The following is a 24,329-nucleotide window of genomic DNA, read 5'->3' on the forward strand; positions in this document are numbered from 1 at the left end:
TTCCATCTTTGTGGTTCAAAAGGCAACAACTCCCACGATACCCAGATGCTCGCATGAAGATCTCCTGATTGAGGCCATCCAGCCAGATCTGTTCTCATTTAGAAGTCTGGTGACAAACCAAAAACAAACATACAAAGCTCTCTTCCACTGTGCGAGCCCTATAGTCCAGCAGGAGCCCACAATTCTACTTGCCTCTCTCACCACAGTAAATGCTCCAGCACCCTAGCCTTCCACCAAACCTTGGAGTTGGGAAAAAGGGCAAGGAATTATCCCCACATGTGCTACTTTCCAGAAGTGTTCCATGCCTCTTGGAAGCACAATGTGATCCCACGAACCATCACCCACACTGCTCCCCTGCTAAAGCACAGTCAGGCATACCTGATTGTCCATGACCCCCTTGTTCCCTCAGTGAGAGGGAAGGTTCTGTTCCCAGAATTCATGACTTCCTGCTGTGCTGTCCTATTTTTTCAATCTCTGCTAATTTAAATTCAATTTAAAATGCGTAATTTCATATAGCCTGAAGACTGAGGTCAACAAATTCATGAATGAAAGCGTACACAGAACTATACAATCAAAATTACTGCTGCTGAAATGCAAATTTCAAGTTCTTTGACAGGAAGACTCAATTATGCACAAAACACACCTGGGTCAGTAAGGCTACCATCTATACAAACTTACCTGGTAGTAAATCTTATTGAGCTCAAAGGGGCATACTTACTTCTGAGCATATGTACACTCAGTACATCATCAGTACACAACATGTACACCATCAGTGTTTTGACAATTGGCAAGGCACACCACATGGCTGGCAGAGGGCTCACATTCTCCAATGGTTCTATTAATAAGAGTGTGAAAGATCAATTTGAAATGCTGTGCGGTTCTTGAAAGATAGAACCTTTCTGTTATTGTAAAAATCCCCACGGGGGTTTAGAGATAGCCTGCCTAAAATTATATATAATTATATATTATAATATAATAATAAATGACCCTTCCCCAAAATTCTGTTGCACACCTGCTAACGTTCACAGCACACCAGTGTACTGTGGCACAGCAGTTGAAAATTGCTGGCTTAGCCCAGTGTTTCCCAAACTGTGGGCACAAACCACCGGTGGGTCGCGACGTGATTGCTGATGGGCCGTGAAACTGACAAGCTGATTGTCAACAAGGATAATGAACTGAGCCCTATGAAAAGTTAAACTGAGCCCCCATGTGCATGTTTACTCGCAAGTAGATGGCCATGCCTCAGTCCACTTCGAAGGGCAGGCCAAGAGGAACTCAACATTACCAGAATGGTCCCAATCCAATGATCACAGATTCCCCCCCCCCCCCCCAAAAAAAAACATTCGAGAAGGAATTCCCTACCTTTTGGCGGGGGTTTTCTTTAAAGCAGAAAATCATTAGGACTTTCTGCTTAAAAGGAAAACATTTTAGCTGGATCAAGTTGTTAAACAAGCTAATGGGCTCATGGGAGGGTGCATGGGCTCCACACTTTTTGGATGGGGTAAATTCTTAAGCAAGTTAATGGGCTTGCAGGGGGCATGCAGGATATTAAAAGAATGTTTGGCCTGGATGTTAGAAGGAAAAAATCTAGAAATTAGATGGAAGTTAACAAGAAGCAGTTAAGTTCCGCTTCCTGTTAACCTCTATCTAGTTATTTAAAAGCAACCAGTTTGCCTGAAGGTCGCTATGAGCACCTAAGCGTGTAGCGACCTGGTTTAAGCAAGAATAACTGCCGGGGTAAGTTTAAATCGGGGGGGGGGGGACCTGCATCCAAAGATAAATGAATCCACAGATATGGGAAGCCCCCTGCATTAATCAATTCCCCAAAGATAAATCAGTGTTTAGCACCCACTACAGGCCAATAGTCCATCCTTGAAGCAGTGGTGTTGCTAGGGGGATGCAGGCTGCACCAGTTGACAAGCACGGGGGTGGCGACACCACTAGTGACCAAAATCACTAAAATTGTGGTTTGCAGGAATACCATCATGTTATACACTATTCAATGCATAATTTACAGCAGAATGCAATGGAAAAAAAACAAGAGTGAAATATCCCCATTCTATCAAAAGTTATGACCCAAAAACAAGAAAACAAAAATGTAACTATCTTAGGGCCCCAATCCTATCCAACTTTCCAGTGCCGGTGCAGCTGTGCCCATGGGGCGTGCACTGCATCCTATGGTGGGGAGGCAGTCACAGAGGCCTCCTGAATGTATGGGAACTCTTATTCCCTTACCTCATGGCTGTATTGCGATTGCACCAGAGCTGTAAAGTTGGATAGGATTGGGCCCTTACAGAAGAAAAAAAGTACAATTCCTTAATTCAAAATGGACCAATGAGATTGTTCAAAGAGCCAATGAAATGTTAGTAAGGTGGTGACACCACTAGTGACCAAAACCACTTAAAATCACAATTTGTAGGAATAATACCATCATGTTATGCAGGGGTGTCCAAAGTTTTTGGCAAGAGGGCCACATCATCTCTCTGACACTGTGTCGGGGGCCAGGAAAAAAAGAAATTACATTTAAAATTTGAATAAATTTACATAAGTTTACATAAATGAATATATTAAAGATGAACTTATATGAATGAATGAAGGTCTTGCAATAGCTCAAGGCCTATAAAAGGTCTTGCACAAAGCAAAGCTAAGAACATAAGAACATAAGAACAGCCCCACTGGATCAGGCCATAGGCCCATCTAGTCCAGCTTCCTGTATCTCACAGCGGCCCAACAAATGCCCCAGGGAGCACACCAGATAACAAGAGACCTCATCCTGGTGCCCTCCCTTGCATCTGGCATTCTGATATAACCCATTTCTAAAATCAGGAGGTTGCGCATACACATCATGGCTTGTACCCCATAATGCATTTTTCCTCCAGAAACTTGTCCAATCCCCTTTTAAAGGCATCTAGGCTAGATGCCAGCACCACATCCTGTGGCAAGGAGTTCCACAGACCGACCACACGCTGAGTAAAGAAATATTTTCTTTTGTCTGTCCTAACCCGCCCAACACTCAACTTTAGTGGATGTCCCCTGGTTCTGGTATTATGTGAGAGTGTAAAGAGCATCTCCCTATCCACTCTGTCCATTCCCTGCATAATTTTGTATGTCTCAATCATGTCCCCCCTCAGGCGTCTCTTTTCTAGGCTGAAGAGGCCCAAACGCCGTAGCCTTTCCTCATAAGGAAGGTGCCCCAGCCCCGTAATCATCTTAGTCGCTCTCTTTTGCACCTTTTCCATTTCCACTATGTTTTTTTTGAGATGCGGCGACCAGAACTGGACACAATACTCCAGGTGTGGCCTTACCATCGATTTGTACAACGGCATTATAATACTAGCCGTTTTGTTGTCAATACCCTTCCTAATGATCCCAAGCATAGAATTGGCCTTCTTCACTGCCGCCGCACATTGGGTCGACACTTACATCGACCTGTCCACCACCACCCCAAGATCTCTCTCCTGATCTGTCACAGACAGCTCAGAACCCATCAGCCTATATCTAAAGTTTTGATTTTTTGCCCCAATGTGCATAACTTTACACTTACTGACATTGAAGCGCATCTGCCATTTTGCTGCCCATTCTGCTAGTCTGGAGAGATCCTTCTGGAGCTCCTCACAATCACTTCTGGTCTTCACCACTCGGAAAAGTTTGGTGTTGTCTGCAAACTTTGCCACTTCACTGCTCAACCCTGTCTCCAGGTCATTTATGAAGAGGTTGAAAAGCACCGGTCCCAGGACAGATCCTTGGGGCACACAGAAAAGTTGGCCTTTCCTTTGCTGTCGCTACTGCATCACAGACATGAAATGAGCATTGGAGACAGCCCTCATCCCACAGCTCACGCAAGAGGTCAAACAGTTGCCCTCACGCTGAGAGCAGTTGCATCGGGCCAGTGTGGGCTCCAACAAATCTCCGGAGGGGATTGGAGACTGGGGGCTCCCTGAGGGCTGTATTGAGAGGCCTCAAGGGCCGAAAGTGGCCCCAGGGCACCCCTGATGTTATGCATCAATCGATGCGTAATTTCATGCAGAATGCAATGAAACAAACTGTGTTGAAATATCTGTGTTCTATCAAAAGGTATAGCCAAAAAACCAGCGGGGATGGGGCAATGGTACATCACCACCACCTGGGGTGTTGCTCTGCCCACTGCCCACTGGAGAGGAAATCCATCCTGGGGGTGACGTGCTGGCCTCCTGCACGGGGTGATGCAAATCCTAGAGAAGCCACTGCCCTGAAGGAGGGAATGTTCAACATTCCGCATTGGTGCACTTCCAGCAGAGGTCAACTACAATATTCCAGGTCTAGGAGACTGAAAATATTTTCCTGACAGGTGGCTCCTCCTTTCTTCATTAAGGTTCCTACATAGCCATGAAACTAATGAGACTGGATGAAGTTGCTTTTTCAATATGTTGCTCAGCTCCCACATGCTGTCACAGAAACAGACTTCACAAGGTCGTTTTTACCCATAAGACGCCTTGAATCTAATGCGAGTGGGTGAAGGAGGCTCTTTATTAGATCTCTCCACACCCACATATAGTTGCAGAAGGGGGCAGATTTAGAATTAAATAAGGACAGTTTTACCAACAGAATAAGTATACTCCTGAATATAAAAGTAAGCATCTCAGCACATTGCCAATTCCTTTAGCCTCATTGTTCATTGCCTGTTTAATCCTGCCCCCCAGCACAATGGTCTCCAGAATCAGAAGGACTGGCAAGCCATGCAAACATCTATATTGTGTAAAATACAGACAGAACCAGAAAAGCAGTCATGGGTGGCAAGAGAACCCATAATAGAGATCTCTGTAATGAGGAATGTTTGTTCCCTTACCTTGGGCTGCACTGCAGCATCGGTGTTGGAAAATGAGATAGGACTGGGCCCCTAGTCGTGGTTACCCATGTCTTAGCAAGTTAGATTACTGCAATGCACTCTAGATGGACCTGCCTTTGAAGACTGCGCAGAAACTTCACTGAGTATGGATTGCAGATGAGGCTATCGACACGGGTGAGGCTTTACATTTACACCACACTTCTGCTGTTCCACTTGCACTGGTTGCCAGCCTCTGGTCAAAGTTGCCAGCCAGTCAAAGTTATCAGCTCCAGTTTGCTGTGCAGTGGATGGGATATGGCTGCTCCGCGCAAGAACAAGAAGACAGCATCACCATTCCCCATTCAATGTATGAGCAAACTGGGCAGGAAGCTTTGCCACCCAAGCCAAGTTCCAGAGCTGCTTCTGAGTGCTCAGTAACCCAGAGGCTCAGTGATGACATCATCACCGAACACTCAGCCCCTTTTAACAAAAAGGGTGCTGGTCCCTACCCTAAACAGTTTATGGCAGGGATGCCTGAAGGGATGCCTTCATCAGGTTTTTCCATCAGCCCTCCAAAGTCTTGTTAATTAGTCAGCAGTTCCCTTGCAACAAGGACATCTGCAAGAGGGATCTGAAGGCCTTAGGAGTGGACCTCAACAGGTGGGAAACCCTGGCCTCTGAGTGGCCTGCTTGGAGGCAGGCTGTGCAGCATGGCCTTTCCCAGTTTGAAGAGACACTTGGCCAACAGTCTGAGGCAAAGAGGCAAAGAAGGAAGGCCCATAGCCAGGGAGACAGACCAGGGACAGACTGCACTTGCTGGAAGGGATTGTCACTCCCGAATTGGCCTTTTCAGCCACACTAGATGCTGTTCCAGAACCACCATTCAGAGCGCGATACCATAGTCTTTCGAGACTGAAGGTTGCCAACAACAAGCTGCCTTTTTAATTTTGATTAAATTTTCATTTAATTTTGATTTTTTTAAGTGTCTTTTTTAATCTATTGTAGGCCACACCAAATCTCTGCTGAGATAAATGAGAGATAAAATCATTTATCATGGAATTTACCATGTCTTTAATCAAATTAACCATTTCCAATTATTTCCAGACTTTCCTGCACGAACACTATAAGGAAAGTTCAAGAAGAGGATGAAGAGATAGATTCCTGGGCAGGGATTCTCTTCAGTCTACTTTCATCCTGGACTCTGAATAAAAACACTAAATTGCTTTTGTCACGATAATGTTGCCTCTAATTCTTCATCATGCAGATCAGAGAATGCAGTAGTACCTGACCATAAGGGCACTCTACAGGAATATAAGATTCATCTTAGACAAATAACTCAAATCCTTTAACCTGGCCACCTAGTAAAACAGATGAACATTAGGTAATCCATAACCCTATTCTCCAACAATTCTGTATTACCATTTTCTTAATCCTGGCTTTCTTGTTACATCATACAAATGCTGATAACATCTTTTCCCCTGTGAAATACGCTACATTACCATTTCTACAGGTTAAGCCTGTTTAGTCGCAGATCTGGCTCAACACGGGTCCCTGGACCCACACTGAGCCAGACTTGGCTCAACCAGAACCCTCCAAAAGTGACCAGAGCTGTGTCTCCGGAGGGCTTTCCGAAACCTGCAAAGGCCGCACGCGTCCGCCCGTGGCTTCTGCCAGTTTCAAAATGAATGAAGCCTGGAGGTGAAAAAAACATTGCCAGTACTGCCCTCCAGGTAAGTAAAAAAGCCCCTTGGCAATGGCAGTGCTGTCACTGCCATTGGAGCAGGGTCACTCTCCTTAAGGGGGAATGCCCTGCTTCCAGTTCCCCAGTTAGGGAACCACCAGTTTGGGAACCACCTCTATAAATTCTAAAAGGCATTAAAAATATATCAGTGGCATTTTGCATCAAATGCACATACGGTAGCTGATACTCACTAGAATGTATTTACAAAACAACCCATGAGGACAGATTCTAAATTTTCAGATAGGAAACTGATGTATTATGAATTTGATTTATCCCCAGGTCACAGAAATGGATCACTGGAAGAACCAGAATGAGAGCAAACCCACCCACTCCATCCTGAACCTGAATGGCAAAGTTAGTAACAATTCAATTGTCATATTTTCTGCATACTGACAATAGCAAATATACATTAAGTCTAAGCATAGAAAAATGAAGACAATATTCTGTGTAATTTAAGCCAAACAATAGTATACACAAGGCAATAATCAAATTTTTTGAGAACTTGAAAAACTGGATTTTGTCAAGTCATTAAAAATGGTTAAATAAAAGCTTGAGCAGCCGCTTAAGGACCCAATCCTATTCAACTTTCCAGCACCGATGCAATCTCAATGTAGCCCTGAGGTAAGTGAACAAAAGTTCCCTTACCTGGAAGAGGCCTCCATGACTATCCCCCCACAGCAGGATGCAGCCCGTGTCCCTTTGACGCAGCTACATGAGTGCTGGAAATTTGGATAGGATATGGCTCTTAGTTGCCAGAATCACAATACAGCAGTTTGAACCAACAGAAATCCCCAAAAGATTGAGAAACTATGGCTTAACAGAGAAAAGAAGGGTGATCCATAGGTGAATCTCCAGACAGTATGAACTTAAGTCATTTCTGTACAATGCTGCATACAAGCAACAGGGACCAAATGTGTACACCTGTGGGTCCAGCAAAAATGGGTTAAGAGGAGCCACAGGGTTCCAAATTGTGTCAGGGCAGTGATTTCCTTATTTATATGGTGGGATCCAGCTCTCTCCCTCCCTATGAGTGCAGTATTTCCCCTATCAAATTACCCTCTAAAATGATTCACCCACAGTAGAAGACACACGGGGTATGCTTTCATTTTGAGTTACAATTAAGATGAAATCCAATCACAAATCTCCAGTATTGCATCTGCTTTGGGCCCTAGTAAGCCAGCAGAAGATATGGCAGCAGCAATCTTGGATGGGCACAGTAAAACATTCTGAAACATGAAAAAGAAAACAAAAAAAGATGATGAAAAACACTTTAGGGCAGGGCTCAAGAATTTGCTTTGAAACTAGGAGCCAGGCAAATTTTTTCAGGGATGTATGTATGACAGAAGGCCAAAAATAACTCAGCATGGACCAGTGAGTGATACAACTTAGATTTTACATATCAACAAGCATTTAGAAGAATATCATAGATAGCTATGTCATACAAATAACAATTTGATGTGAAATGACAAGTGTGAAATGAAACTACACTTCCACTATTGCTTTGCATTTTTTTATTCCCACATGTTGCTGCATGCTTTTTTTTTTTTTTTTTTTTACAGTATTCACTAATAAAAATTAAGACCTCAACACGCAGGCTAACACACCCAGGAGACGCTGAAGCCTCATTTGTCGCTCTTTTACTGTCTATGTGGATTTTCAAATCAGCACACAAGTCAATCACTGTGCTCCTAGTTTCATGCCATGTGCAACTGAAATGACCACCAACCATACATTCACTGCAATACATTTGACTGCAAATGTCACTAAACAAAGAATTCGGCAGTTGGCTTCACTGTCAGATATGAGCGGTTAAGTGGTGCAATCACTGCTGTTCATATTTTACCATCACAGTAAGTTACAAAGAAGTGAATTGTTGAACATAATTGGCACCACAATGAAATTTCTAGGCACTGTGGCAACCTGGCACCTGGAATGTGTTGAGCTCTACTTTAGGGGCATGTGGATATTCTCCAACCACAAACTGTGGAAGGGGAGGGAAATGCAATTGAACCTGCTAGCCAAATCCAATGTGTCCACTGACCACAACCTTCTAGTGGTCACAGTTTTGGCATTTGTATAGGCAGGGCCTTACACACTTACATGTAACAAGGGGCTTTAGCTGTGGCAGGGCTCCTCTTTTGCATGCAGAAGTTCCCTGGTGCCTCCAGGTAAAGCAGAGAAATACGCACCCAGAGCTGCTACCAATCTGTTTTGACAACAATCAGCTAGAAGGAGCAATGCCCTAACTCAGTGTTTCCCAAACTGTGGGTAGGGACCCACTAGGACTAGGTGGGTGCAAGGTGGGTCACGTAGTACCTAGCTCAGCCACAATTGAAAATACAGGGTTCAGAGCTGCTGGGCAGGGCGGACTCCTGGTGGGAGACAAGCGCGGCACCTTGCCCTGAATAGATGGGAAGATGGGATGCTGGAAAGGAAGGAGGGGGGCTTGGAGAAGGATCCAAGCCTATGTTCTGCTTTGACTGCCAAGCTGGAATGTTCCAAGCTCTGCAAAAGAACGGCACAAGCGCTTTGACTGATCGCAGCTTAGGTTTGAAGTCTAAATTGATGGTGTCACTTTCAGCCATGACATCACTTGCAAGTTAATGACATCACTTCTAGTGGGTCCTAACAGATTGTCATTCTAAAAAGTGGGTCCCTGTGCTAAAAAGCTGAAGAACCACCGCCCTAACCCTCTATGCCCTGTAAAGCACACCTTCCCACAAAACTAGCTAACAAAACTAAACATATGTAGAACTTGTGCCCACAAACAGGAACGAAGATCACCAAGGGGGGCGGCGGGGCTTTCAATGGTTGTTAGGAGTTCCATGCACTGATCATGGTTAAGTTCAGAAGAAATATACTTCTGGCACAGATTCTGGTACAAACAAGGGAAAGCTGTTGCCTTCCTACCCTGCTTGTAAAGCATCCCAGTGGTAAACAACCACCGCTTTTGGAAACAGAATGCTAGTTCCATCCAGTTCCAGCTCTTCTTATGACTGAAACTGTCTTTGTGTGATCATAAATACGGGATCCTGCCAAAGCAAACACTCTGGGAAAAAAAACCGATGGTCTGGACTTACCCTCGTATATCTGGGTACAGAACCCTTTCTGTGACCATTTACACAAAGTGTGATGATTAAGAAAGGCAGGGCCAGAGAAGCGTGATATTTACATAAAGGAATCGCTCTGACTCCAAACTGAGTACACGTCAGCAGTGTTTTCTGTTAAACCAGTTAATTTGTTCCAGCTGAATCAGTTTCTTAAATCCTGCTGAATATCTTCCATTCAGAGAGGAGGGAGGTTTAATTTGTCATTTTCACACACAATTAGGTCACTGACTTGACACATATGGGAGAGTTTACTCAAACAAGGAACACAAAATCTCCACGGAAACGTTCCTACAAGAGCTCAGATGGTTTCTTTGTATGGAAGCTGTGTGAATATCTTCTAAACAGAAGTCAGCGGTTTAAATTTATCTATTTTTCCCTTTGAGAGTCCACTGTCCCTCCAAGAATGTCCATAGTGGCATACATGGCTCTTTCGCCAAACTTTTATCCTCATAACAACCCTGCGAGGTAGGCTACAAAAATGTTTTAAATGTGTGTATTAAAACTGACGACATTTCTCTCCCAGAAAGGCCTTCAAAACAGCTTACAGCAAAATAACATTAACTTCATAAAACTTGCATGTTAATCCTACGTCATTGTAACACACACACTTCTGTTTTCATGAAATTTCCAAAGCAAAGGAACATAATAAAGCTTAATATATACGAGCCTTCGTACCTTCTGTACCACAATAATTTTTTTAAATCATAGCGTGACCAAAAGGTACATAAAGGTTTACTAGAAAAGGAAAATGTTTTCTGTTTATCATGGAGAGAATCAAACCTCTTCCTGCATAGCACCTTCTAAATCAGGGGTACTCACACTTTTTTGGCTCGAGAGCTACTTTGAAACCCAGCAAGGCCTGGAGATCTACCAGAGTTTTTTTACAAACACCCACCCAAGCACCCATGCGCAGAGCTTGGGCACCTCACACGGCGGCAGCGTTCTTCGAAGAACCCCTGTGGGTAGGCTCTGCCTCACCTGCCTCCCCACCCACCCCACCTCCCTGGCAACGGGGGGGGGGGTCCAAAGCTCCCAAGGCCAGCGCTGGGAAGGCCTCCCCAGTGCAGCTGAGCCCCCACCACAACCTCACCCTATAAGGCTCCTTAACCCCAACCAAGGACCCCAAGAGAGAAGGTGGGGGGCCAAGAGGTTCGTGGGGGGCCCTTCCACGACCCACTCATCCCAGGGGGGGCTTCCCTCTCCCCCCTGCACCTTCGGCAATGACCTTCTTGATGCGCAGCTTCATCTCTCCCATCTCCACCACCTGCCCCACAAAGTCATTCTGGTCCCGGCTGGCGGCCCCCAGGGAGCCTGGTCCGGACAGGAAGTCCAGCGCCGACTGGAACAGCGACATGGCCAACGCACCAGCCAGGCACCAAAGGGGAGGGGGGAAGGAGAGAGCCAGGCCGGTTCAGCCGGCCGCTTCCGCTGCCGCCACCGCTTCCTCCACCAATTCTGGCCTTTCCCGGCCACCGTACTCTGCTCCTCCTCTCCCCCCGCCGCCGACTTGGGCTCACACGCCCCACCCCATTCCACCTGGTAGCTCTGCCCTGAAACCGTGGAGTGGGGAAAGTCTAGACTCTAGAGACTCTAGACTACTCTATAGACTCTATACTAAGGGCTCCGCGATCGACTCATTTTGCCTCGTGATCGACCGGTCGATCGTGATCGACGTGTTGAGCACCCCTGTTCTAAATCCTATCTAGTCCCAAATGCAAGTGAGCAGATTGAACTGCTGCTTTCACACCATCCATATTTTTAACCAACCAAAATGGATGGAGGAGGCACCTCTGAGCTACAGCAAAGTGTGAATTGCTTCAGCCACGTTCAATCATGCAAACTGGTGAATGCAGTGAACTCTCATGAACTTCCTTCTCCCCCTACATGCACTGAATGTCATTCCTTGTATCCCATTTTAACCAAATGATTATTTACTATAAGTCTCCAAACTGGTAAATTATGGTTTGAGTTAAGACCTCCACACTAGGATTACAAACCATAGTTTGACCTAGTCTTGCAAAACTGATCTGGTGAGCTCACACAAACCATAGTGTGTCCATTCAGATATCACAGCAAATTGTGGTTTGCTTGATTCAAATGGTAAATTAGGAATTAAACCCTACACACAAGTGGAATGTGTGAGGAAAAAGGGGAGAAGGGAATATAGGTGCCCAAAAGCGGAGAATTCACAATTCTCCAAACCACGGTTATCTGAATGTGGTCACCACTTTGCAATGAGTAGAAGAAGCATCAGCATGCTTTTTCAAGTGCGTTGTTCGAAACACCATTATACTACAGGTTTCTTTGCAGTAATGAATTACTGCACTGAGTAAAGCAAATATCAGTGGCGGGCACATTCAGCTTCATTTGGAAATGACTGACAAATGAGAATTTTAGAGAGATCTGTCAGGAAAAAAAGTTCATTTTTCCCTAACTGTCAGAGTTGGCTTGCAATACAGGTTGTACTGCATTACAATGGATTAAGATCTTGTCTTTTTTGTCCAAATCTTGGACGCTAATCTCAGTTCAAGATACAGTGAAACAAACACTCCCTGAAGAAAACAGTGTTTGATTTGAATTACTTCCAAGATAGGCAAACGTGTCTTCTGAATCAGGTAATTGTGTGTTTTAGCAACACTGCTACTGTGTATTGGAGATGTCCTATGGATTGGGAATGGACAGGTAGATGGGGTAAGGTGGCCAGCAAAGATTCTTCTGCTTTAACAATGAGCTTTGGAGGAGATAATTCCTAGTGAAGGGGTGGAAGGGGAAGCCCCGCTATAGAAAGTTGGCTCAGTTTCTCAAGACTACCTATAGTTAATGACACTTATTTAAAGCAAAGGTTACTTATAAGTTATGTTGAGAAAATACGTTGAGAAATCAAGCAGGGAATAAAGAAAACTGCAAACGTTTGATTCATGTTTAGTTTTTTTAAAATTTTATTTTTATTTTCCCAGAACAAAGTATTTGAAGGTGGGGGGATTTCTAGGCCCTGCAATTTAACTTCCTCCTCTTTGGATCTCAGTCAACTGATAAAAAGCACCTAATTCAAGATTTACCTAATCCTGAACAAACTTTTAAGGACTATATCTATCCAGCTGCCAACCAGGCCTCTATTAGGAAACGTTAGATTTTTACAAAACAAGTTCCTGAAAATCTGCTCCTCTAGAGAGCTGCTTACATCACTGTAGTAGCCAAACCAGACCAGCCTCTCTTGGCAAGAACATGAAAGCTCTCAAGTTTTACAAAGCCCTTTCTCAGGCCACATGAAAAGGATGGAGGTATGCCTGGAGCTTCACATAAAAGCTAACAAAAGCTATGCTAGACGTCCGTGTTTTCAGAAGGATTACAGACCACCAGCCATGTATGGCAGCCCCTCGAGGGACTCAATACATCCACTCTCTTCCTTACCAGACTAGAACTGCAAAAAGCAAAGAAGTAATCAAGCAATAGACAGACCCTAATAAATGGCTGCTGGGCTGCATTTAGCTCAGTGGGTCACAAGTTGTGCAGTAATTCTTCGCCAACAGGCTGAGAATTCTATCAGACTGTATGTTACTAAATAAGATGTTATGGCAATCTCTGTACAGAAAAGGAAGAGTTGCAGAATTCTGACCAGGGTCATCTTAAAACGCCGTTCAGCCTTACATTCCCCGACTACAATGCTTGCAGTATCCATTCCATCCCTCTCTCAGACAGGAATCTTAATCTTGTTTGTATTTTAGTAGGACAGATTCTGAATGTCTAGTGGGAACCCAACAAAGAAAAATCCACTGAGCTTCAAACATTCCACAGGCTGCTAGAACCGGTGAATGATTAACTGACTGTAGTCCACAACATGAAGCCTTTGCTGCCACCTCTTGGTTCATTTTTTCTATACATACTAGAGGTTGCTGCCCAATTTATAAATGCCAAATGGTGTAACTATAATAGTGACTGAGCAGCAGTGCTCCTCTCCCAAGTAGTAGCTTGCTTGACCTTGCTTGCTTGATGCACATAGACTAATCTGCCCTGGCGGTTTTCCAAACCTCCAAAAATTGAGTCAAGACCCACTGGTGGGTGCAGGTCCCACTGTTTGAGAACCACTGTATTAAAGGACAAGGTTGAAAACAATTAACAACCCAATCCTGAGCTTCCGGGTGCCCACTGCAAGCAGCGCCACAAAGCAGCTACCACTGTATACAGCAAGTGCCAGGAATCAGCAGGAGGTCTCCTCAGGAGAAGGGAATGAAAGCCTTACAGCCCCTAAAAGTTGCATTTCATTATGTTTTTTGAGTTATAAACAGGAGTTTTGCAGATAAGAGTAACATAAGAAGAGCCCTGCTGAATCAGGCCAAAGACCCATCTAGTCCAGCTTCCAGTATCTCACAGTAGCCCACCAGATGTATCAGGGAGCACACAAGACAAGATACCTGCACCCTGTTGTTCTACCTGTATCCTGGGTTTGTAGGTCATACTACTGGATCAATGGTCTGATTCAGTAGAAGTCAGTTTCATGCAATGTTTGAACAAAAGCTCCCCCTGCTGTCACAGTACAGCATGCGACCTTATAGTAATTTGAAACCCATGGGAAAACATCTGCCCAACCTATGTTATCTAACATGTTCAAAGTCAGGACAAAAAGTAATAGGGATATTTACCCCTGTAACTCTACTACAGACCATGATGTCACCCCAGGAATTGTTTGTGATCTAATGCCAACTGGATATACCTACGCAATACAAAGGTCTCACTGTGTCATTATAACTTTGACAACCTTTAAATAGTAGTGGAGATTAATAAATTAAGAGCAACATTCTTTCAGGCAAGAACCGGTGCATGACTGAGAGCATACATTACGCAGCCAAGTCTCATTCTCAAACCCTGCGTGCCAGGGTTCTGTACTGCAAAGCAGCAACTGGAGACGACAATCTGCAATGGAGAAACAGAAGACAGGAGGTGGGGTGCTCAGCCCTTTCCCCACCTGCTGCTTGACCTTTGCAACCTGATTGCCCCCACCCAAAGCTTCAGATCTGTATTTCTATGCCAAATACGGGGTTGAGAACCTCAGCTGGGTGCATGGCAGAATTAGTAGGTGGAAGAACTGTTATGTATCCCTCCACCTGCTCTCTGCTTCTCCCCTGCAAGTTGCCCCTTCCCAACATTTCAAGCAGCAAAGGTGCTCAGGGCTTGGAAACATGACTTGGCTGCAGAACATCTAGATGTTTTAAGAGCCATAATACAGAAGAGAAAAGGGGGGGGGAGAGAACTAAAGATCAATTACACACAGAGCAAGCATGCTGGAGAATCATATTCATTAGTTGGGTTAACTAACAACCATGAAAATGGTCTGAACTATGGGTGCAGGAACACAGGGCAGCAGTGTTCTCCCTTGGTGTTCAAGGGGACTTCCTGTGCTCTGCCACTTGGTCTCAGCTGGGATGAAGTTAAATGTCACCTTGCCCTGCTGCCTCCTAAAAAGCCCTTCAGCTCTCCTCTAAAAACATGAGGCTAATAATAGTTTTTGGGCTGCTCCCTCTTCAGATTAAGTGCTGCAGACCACACATGCATCCTGGCGCCTGCGCACTATCCAAGACAACAGGGGTCCAAGTGGAGAGATACAGTTTCCTCCTTGCCCAAGCAGTCAAGCCACCATGTTCTCCCTCCCCTGAAGATCATTTCACCTAGCTTGGGCATTCCAGTGTATCAGGCTTGGGCATTCCAGTGTATCATCTCAGTGGATCAGGGATTTGTGCAGGGCACTTCCCTGTCCTGAAGACTCCTCACCCCTTGGAGCCACTGCAGATTGCCCCAAAAGAGTTTCTTTCATCTAGTCCAGGGGATCCCGGTCTGCAAGTTAAGGGAACATAAGCTAAATTGGAGCAGAGGAGAGTAATGCCATCCAATGGCAATGCTTCACCCATTTTTTATTTTCTTTTTGATGCAAGCAAGCATCTTTTTATGTCATCACCTATCACACTGCAATAACTCAATAAAATTCTCTGTGCACTGAGGAATTTGAACATGAAAATACCATGCAACGCATGGAAAACAGTGGTCGGAACTGCACTTGGCCTGCATGTAGCAGCACAAAGAAGCCACAGTTCTGATGACACGCATATTTACATTTGATTTGTCATTCAAAATACCAGAGAAATTGGCATGGAAAAAGCCCCACCATTGCCTCTCCGCAGCATGCTCAGGAAAGGCAGAATGAAGATGAATTGCACTGAAACTTTCCCCAGAGCCATGTTTACATTCTAGGACTCACTGCAAGCTTCAAAGAAGAGACAGCATGGAGAAGAAAGGTAAGTATAACAACAGAAACTCACTGTGACTTTCCACTAGGTCAAGAGCCACATTCTTAGCAATATCCATTCCGGTGCTTATGCTGGACTGGCAGTTTTTCAGAGACGAGAGACAGGTGTCCACACCGCTGAAGGAGATCATGGAGCCCCCAGGCATCATGAACTAATTACCTGGAAAATACATTTTACAGTTCTAATATTGTGACATTCTATGACAGGCATATATCCCACCACTGACCAAACTGGAGAAGGGTTGAAATGCATCTGAAGGGTGAGCTATTTCCATTCCATCCTCTGAAACAGGAGTGTCAAACACAAGGCCCATGGGCCAAATGAGGCCCCTGGAAGCAATGTACCTGGCCCCCATTACAACTGGGTTCTCCCAGAGTGATAATTGGGCTCTCTCATATCTTAAAAATATGAACAAGATTTGCATATTTTCTTTTTTGTCTTTTGCAGGTAACAAGTTTCTGCATGAAAATAAAATGCTTATTTCTGACCATCATCTGCTTAATTGTGCCACTTTCTTTTTAATGATGTCACTTGAGGAGGCTGGTTAGAAGGACGTTGAAAGGGAAGGTAAAAAGAGTCCAATCTCTCCAGAGTGCATGGAGGCTGCTTAAAACAACAGTAATAGAGGCCCAGCAGAAGTGTATACCGCAAAGGAAGAAGGGATCGACTAAGTCCAGGAGTCATGCACATTGGGGTAAAAAATCAAAACTTCAAATATAGGCTGATGGGTTCTGAGCTGGGTTCTTTCCAAAGTGCACTGATTTGCTGGGGAACCCCTGAAAACTGCAGAGGATTTCTGGGCATGCCTCTAGGATGCACACTCAGTTCATGCTGAGTACTGAAGGAAAGATCTCAAAAGGTACACAGGTGCCAAGGTCAAAATGGCAGTTCAGAGATGGAGTGCAACACAGTTAAGATCTTTAACAGAAAAACCAGAGTCACCCCTGAGAAAGAACTAGCATTAGAAGCACACTGATAATAAATGGTCCTCTGTGCACCTCTCCTCCCCTTTTGTTCTTGCATTTGTCATCTTCCCTTCTTCCACATGGCAGGTACTGGTCTCAGCAGTTGTGCCCTATTTTCATTCCATATAAATGGAAACTGCACGCCGACACCCAGTACTTCAGTGCAGCTGACCATCTTAGGCCAAGATTATTCATTGAGCTGAAGCTCTGCCTGTTCTGCCCTAGGATGGCAACACACTGTGTAACATCAGTGGGTCTTGTTACCATACGATCAATTAGCTTCATGCAAAGCTACACCCAGGCCACCATCATCAGGCATTGGCTAACAAATCTTTGAGCAACCTTCCAATTTCAAGTTACTTCAATAACATTCACATCACTCAGGCATCTAACTCCCACATTCTAGGTCCAGCACAGCAGCAACACCCCATGAGGTGGCTTCTCTTGTTGCCCCTGTATAGAAGAAATAACATATCTTGAATGTGGCACACACCCTCACAGGATGAGCAACATTAACACAACAGCCAAACCCAGGCAAGTTTATCATGAAATAGCTGCAATGACCACAATAAACTTGGTTGTTACAACACAGCTATTATAATCAACTAAGCCAACGTTTCTCAAACTGTGGGTCAGGATTTACTAGGTGGGTTGATAGTTAATTTCAGGCGGATCACGTTGCACCTAGCTCAGCCGCCACCAAAAATCCCCAGCTGAAAATACAGGATACAGAGCTGCTGGGCAAGACAGGTTCCTGGTGGTAGAGAGGCATGGCACTTTGCCCTGAAAAGGTGGCAAGATGGGATGGGATGCTGGAAGGGGGGGGGGGCTGTGTGGTTGAAGAAAGTTGAAGAAGTCTGCATTCTGCTTTAATTTCTAAGTTAGAATGTTTTAATTTTGAGCAATGCAGAACAATAGCACAAGCACACTTGTATAATGGGAACTTTGGTTGATCACAGCTTAGGTCTGAAACCTAAATTGATGATGTCACTTCCATCCATGACATCACTTCCATGTTCATGACATCACTTCTAGTGATCCAGAAAGATCTTCATTCTATAAAGTGGGTCCCTATGCTAAAATGTTTGAGAATCACTGAACTAAGCAATCAGCTGTTTGAAAACACGACTCTAGTACTTCTCCATGGAGAATGGGTGCTTATCAAGTAATACATTTACCAGGCAATTACTACCAGCTCAATATTTTGTGAAAACCGGCTGTTAAATTCACAGCTTCTAGGGTTCAAGAGGAGAAAATATCACCAGAGATATAACCAAAAAGCACAGCTTTCAGTTGCCAATAGATAAATGGCGGGTGATGGTACCATCACAGAGGAAGTGCTACTTTTCAAGAGTGACATAAACATGTACCAACTTAGAGCTTGAGCTTGTCCTATTGTTAATATCTGTTCAAAGTTGCCTTTTGTCTTTAATAGTGGTTGGAGTAGAAGAGAGTCATAGGCAACCCCTTCTGCCCTACAGAGCCACCTCACTTTAGCCCCCTTCTCCTTTCAGCTATAACTAAACAGGGATCTGGTGATAGCATGCTGAATTTTAAGAGGTCAAGACAACCTCCGATTCAAGACTTGATTTGGTAACCCATCAAAGCAGGGCCAAGTATGAAGTGAGGCAAGGATTCTGCAAGACAGGCATCCCAGCTTCACTTGTGGTATCTCTGGTGGCATTCCAAAAGCCACTAAAACCGTCTGATGCAACAGGCAGACACGTGCAGCTTGCTCAACAGGATTAAGCTATTTGTCAAGAGCAACAAGTCTATGGCTTCTGAGCACACAAGTGGTCATGCAAGCAGGCTCTTTGTTACACTCTGGAATGCTCAGAGTTGATTCTTTGACTCAGGGAGTCTCATTATTTTAAATGTGGATCCTTGAATATTGCTATAATTATTTCAAATAACCAGTGTGGTGCTCAGTGGTTGGAGAATTGAAGTCAGTGTTCAAGTCCATGCTCAGTCATGAAGTTTACTAAACAACCTTGGCCCTGCTATCTCTTGGCCCCAGCCTACCTCACAGGAATGTTGTGAGGCTATGAGGAGGGGGAGGAACCATAAATGCTGCCCTGAGAGTTCATTGGAGGACAGGTGGGAATATAAGTGTGAAGAATAAACAAGCGCTACTGAAAGATCAAGGATGCATAAAATAAGCACTTATTAAAAAAAGATTGTAAAACTGGATTAGATTACAAATCTGCAGGCAAGGCTTTTATTTGGTTTATCATTTGCACAATAGATATTCTGTTAGGGCACTCCATTATAATAGTCTAAACCAGCAGCTTTCAAGTTTTCTGCCTCCAGGGAACTCTCTACAGCAGATCCTGAGGCACAGTCAAGGGCACTCACTCAAGTCATTGGGTGTGCGCCAGGTAAGGTAAAGTGAGGTCTCATACTCCCCTGCAGCTAAACATTGCAACAGATCCTTACTAACAGGCAGGTTGTCTTTTAGGAAAACTCATCTGCAGAAGTGTAGCCAGGGGAGGTGGTGTGGTTAGTATAGCAGGTGCTACAACGAGCCATGTAAGCAGCCCCTTCCCCTCGCCATCAGAGCCATTTGGGGCAGCAAAGACAACGCCGTGCATCCTCCAGAATACCGCCTCAAAACCACACCTTTACACAAAGGATGCCACATAAATAACCAAGGTGATTACCCCTACCTACAATACTCGGTAAGCTCCTGTACAACTGGCAGGCTCCTTATCAACCAGCACATGTGCAGAGAAAAGGTTCTGGCTTCAAGCCTAAAAGCCCTAAAGGGTCCACAGTTAGGGCATCCCCAGTTCTGCAAGAAGCCCACTCTCCTCCAATAAGGAGCAGATGGTTCTTGCTGTTAACATCCTGCCTAATCCCATTTTATCTTTGCCTCTCTACCTTTAGAACTGATGCACACCATGATTCTATGTTCTAGAACAGTGATTGTCAACCTTTTTCATTTCACGGCACACTGACAAGGCATTAAAATTGTCAAAGCACACCATCAGGTTTTTGACAATTGACAAGGCACACCATGCTGCCAGTGGAGGCTCACATCCCCCATTGGCCCTACTAACAAAATAACCTCCCCCCAAATTCCTGTGGCACACCTGTGGACCACTCTCGGCACACCAATGTGCCACAGCGCAGTGGTTGAAAATGGCTGTTCTAGAACATGACATTTCCATAACACACAGAGGACATCCTTCATTTCACAACAGCCAATTCTCAACCACTGGTCTTAGACCACAAGTCTCCAAAGTTTTCCCAATGCCCAGTACTTGTTGTTGTTTTAAACTTCAGAAGGGCTATGCTGGGCGAGACCAAATTTTATCTAGTCCCAAACTCCATTTTGTCACATTATCAACCGGATGCCTCCATAGAGCCCACATATAGGGTCTGAAGACATCAGCCCTCTCCTGCAATACCATACCCCCAGGTTACTAATATTCAGTGGAATATGGTCTCTGAGGTTTATCAATAGTTTATTACTCATGATAGCTATTTACAGAGCACTAGGCATGTCTGCACAGAACTAAGCCCCACTGAGTTCAATGAGAATTACTCCCAAGTAAACATGTGTAGGACTGCAGCCTTACACACTCAATTAATGCCTTTTTTCCAAGAGCTGAAAGCAGTTAACAAACCATTAACAACAGAGTTACCTGATACAAAGGGGGACATAGTACCTTTAACTCTTGTATAGAATAGGGAATTTGGGCAGGTGCAGCTTTATAAACCTCTCCATGCTGAGCTGCAGCTGCCCAAATTCCCTCTTCTATACAAGGGTTAAAGGTATAGGCTCTCTATCCCGCTTTATATCAGGTAACCCTAATGAACAAGAATAATTAAACCCATTTATTGGTTTAAAATATTTATATCCTGCCTTTCCGCTTCCTGTTGAGAAGCACCCAAGCAGCTTACAACATAATTTAAAAACAACAAAATTAAGCACAGTAGAATCCATAAAAACATAGCAATAAAAGCACAGCCTTGGGTAATATAAACTAAAATTGGATTAAAATGAGGCTACATAGCATTGGGGAGGAGGAAAAACTCCCTAAAGCTAAAGAACATAAGAACATAAGAACATAAGAACAGCCCCACTGGATCAGGCCATAGGCCCATCTAGTCCAGCTTCCTGTATCTCACAGCGGCCCACCAAATGCCCCAGGGAGCACACCAGATAACAAGAGACCTCATCCTGGTGCTCTCCCCTACATCTGGCATTCTGACATAACCCATTCCTAAAATCAGGAGGTTGCGCATACACATCATGGCTTGTACCCCATAATGGATTTTTCCTCCAGAAACTCATCCAATCCCCTTTTAAAGGCGTCTAGGCTAGACGCCAGCACCACATCCTGTGGCAAGGAATTCCACAGACCGACCACGCGCTGAGTAAAGAAATATTTTCTTTTGTCTGTCCTAACCCGCCCAACACTCAATTTTAGTGGATGTCCCCTGGTTCTGGTATTATGTGAGAGTGTAAAGAGCATCTCCCTATCCACTCTGTCCATCCCCTGCATAATTTTGTATGTCTCAATCATGTCCCCCCTCAAGCGTCTCTTTTCTAGGCTGAAGAGGCCCAAACGCCGTAGCCTTTCCTCATAAGGAAGGTGCCCCAGCCCCGTAATCATCTTAGTCGCTCTCTTTTGCACCTTTTCCATTTCCACTATGTCTTTTTTGAGATGCGGCGACCAGAACTGGACACAATACTCCAGGTGTGGCCTTACCATAGATTTGTACAACGGCATTATAATACTAACCGTTTTGTTCTCAATACCCTTCCTAATGATCCCAAGCATAGAATTGGCCTTCTTCACTGCCGCCGCACATTGGGTCGACACTTTCATCGACCTGTCCACCACCACCCCAAGATCTCTCTCCTGATCTGTCACAGACAGCTCAGAACCCATCAGCCTATATCTAAAGTTTTGATTTTTTGCCCCAATGTGCATGACTTTACACTTACTGACATTGAAGCGCATCTGCCATTTTGCTGCCCATTCTGCCAGTCTGGAGAGATCCTTCTGGAGCTCCTCACAATCACTTCTGGTCTTTACCACTCGGAAAAGTTTGGTGTCGTCTGCAAACTTAGCCACTTCACTGCTCAACCCTGTCTCCAGGTCATTTATGAAGAGGTTGAAAAGCACCGGTCCCAGGACAGATCCTTGGGGCACACCGCTTTTCACCTCTCTCCATTGTGAAAATTGCCCATTGACACCCACTCTCTGCTTCCTGGCCTCCAACCAGTTCTCAATCCACGAGAGGACCTGTCCTCTAATTCCCTGACTGTGGAGTTTTTTCAGTAGCCTTTGGTGAGGGACCGTGTCAAACGCCTTCTGAAAGTCCAGATATATAATGTCCACGGGTTCTCCCGCATCCACATGCCTGTTGACCTTTTCAAAGAATTCTATAAGGTTGGTGAGGCAAGACTTACCCTTACAGAAGCCATGCTGACTCTCCCTCAGCAAGGCCTGTTTGTCTATGTGTTTTGAGATCCTATCTTTGATGAGGCATTCCACCATCTTACCCGGTATAGATGTTAGGCTGACCGGCCTATAGTTTCCCGGGTCCCCCCTCTTTCCCTTTTTAAAAATAGGCGTGACATTTGCTATCCTCCAATCTTCTGGTACCGTGGCCGTTTTGAGGGACAAGTTGCATACCTTAGTCAAGAGATCTGCAACTTCATTCTTCAATTCCTTAATGACCCTTGGGTGTATGCCATCAGGGCCCGGTGACTTATTGATCTTTAATTTATCAATGAGGTCTGAAACATCTTCTCTTTTAACCTCTATCTGACTTAACTCCTCGGTCAGGAGGGGCCGTTCGGGCAGCGGTATCTGCCCGAGGTCTTCTGCCGTGAAGACAGATGCAAAGAACTCATTTAATTTCTCTGCCATCTCTAAGTCTCCTTTTATCTCCCCTTTCCCTCCCTCACCATCCAGAGGGCCAACCGCTTCTCTGGCGGGTTTCCTGCTTCTAACATATTTGAAGAAGCTTTTATTATTCCCCTTAATGTTGCCGGCCATGCGTTCCTCATAGTCTCGCTTGGCCTCCCCTATCACCTTCTTACATTTCTTTTGCCACAGTTTATGTTCCTTTTTATTCTCTTCATTAGGGCAAGACTTCCATTTACGGAAGGAAGCTTCCTTGCCCTTCACAGCCTCTCTAACTTGGCTGGTTAGCCATGCGGGCACTCTCCTGGATTTAGTGGAACCCTTCTTTCTTTGCGGTATACACCTCTGCTGGGCCTCTATTACTGTTGTTTTAAGCAGCCTCCATGCACTCTGGAGAGACTGGACTCTTTTTACCCTCCCTTTCAACCTCCTTCTAACCAGCCTCCTCATTTGAGGGAAGTCCGCCCGTCGGAAGTCAAGGGTTTTTGTTAGAGATTTGCCTGGTATTCTTCCCCCAACGTGCACATCAAAACGGATCGCAGCATGATCACTGTTCCCCAATGGCTCAGTAACATTTACATCTCTAACCAGGTCCTGCGTACCGCACAAAATTAAATCCAGAGTCACCTGTCCTCTGGTGGGCTCCGTGACTAGCTGATCTAAGCCACAGTCATTTAGCACGTCAAGAAATCCGGTTTCCTTATCGTGACCAGAACACAAATTGACCCAGTCAATATGAGGATAATTGAAGTCCCCCATGATTACAACCCTGTCCTTCCTTGTCACCTCCCTGATCTGTTTCCTCATTTCAAGGTCCCCATCAGATTTCTGGTCTGGAGGACGATAGCACGCCCCCAGTATTACATCGCTGCACAAGCCTGGTAATTTAACCCACAGAGATTCTACGGTGGAGTCGGACCCACCTTCAATCTCTACTTTGCTGGATTCTATCCCTTCCTTAACATAAAGGGCCACCCCACCTCCAACACGCCCCTGCCTGTCCCTCCTGTAGAGTTTATAGCCCGGGATTGCGGTATCCCACTGATTCTCCGCATTCCACCAGGTTTCCGTTATGCCCACTATGTCAATATTTTCCCTTGTCACCAGACATTCCAGTTCTCCCACCTTTGCTCGTAGACTTCGGGCATTCGCATAAAAGCATTTATACACGGAATGCCCCAGGATGGGCTTATTCGCTCCTTTGTCCCTGCATCCTCTCATTGTGCCAAACTGTCTATCACATCCCATCTCCCTACCTTTCCCAATTTCTTCTCCTACCCTGCCTTTGTCTTGTTGTTCTCTAACCTCCCCATCCTCATCCCATAGGGATGAGGAGTCCCGAACCGGATGCCCCTCGGCTCCTGTCGGCCTTCCCCCAGGGGTCAGTTTAAAAGCTGCTCTGCCACCTTTTTAATGTTATGCGCCAGCAGTCTGGTTCCATTCTGGTTCAAATGGAGCCCGTCCCTCTTGTACAGGCCCCGCTTGTCCCAAAACGTTCCCCAGTGCCTAACGAATCTAAACCCCT

The 24,329-nt window shown here is 45.0% G+C and overlaps 1 protein-coding gene across 2 annotated transcripts in view; it reads right to left on the bottom strand.

Moving 5' to 3' along the window:
• Positions 1-24,329, bottom strand: part of NSMCE2 (NSE2 (MMS21) homolog, SMC5-SMC6 complex SUMO ligase) — a 228,362-nt gene that overhangs the window by 198,004 nt on the left and 6,029 nt on the right. For both annotated transcript variants that reach the window (XM_066623846.1, XM_066623847.1), the window contains one exon: positions 15,967-16,113. In XM_066623846.1, the coding sequence (XP_066479943.1) occupies positions 15,967-16,102 (136 nt within the window). In that variant the 5' untranslated portion in view covers positions 16,103-16,113. The remainder of the gene's footprint in view (positions 1-15,966; positions 16,114-24,329) is intronic.

Source organism: Tiliqua scincoides, chromosome 4 (genome assembly GCF_035046505.1).
Source record: "Tiliqua scincoides isolate rTilSci1 chromosome 4, rTilSci1.hap2, whole genome shotgun sequence".
Classification (NCBI taxonomy): Eukaryota; Metazoa; Chordata; class Lepidosauria; order Squamata; family Scincidae; genus Tiliqua; species Tiliqua scincoides.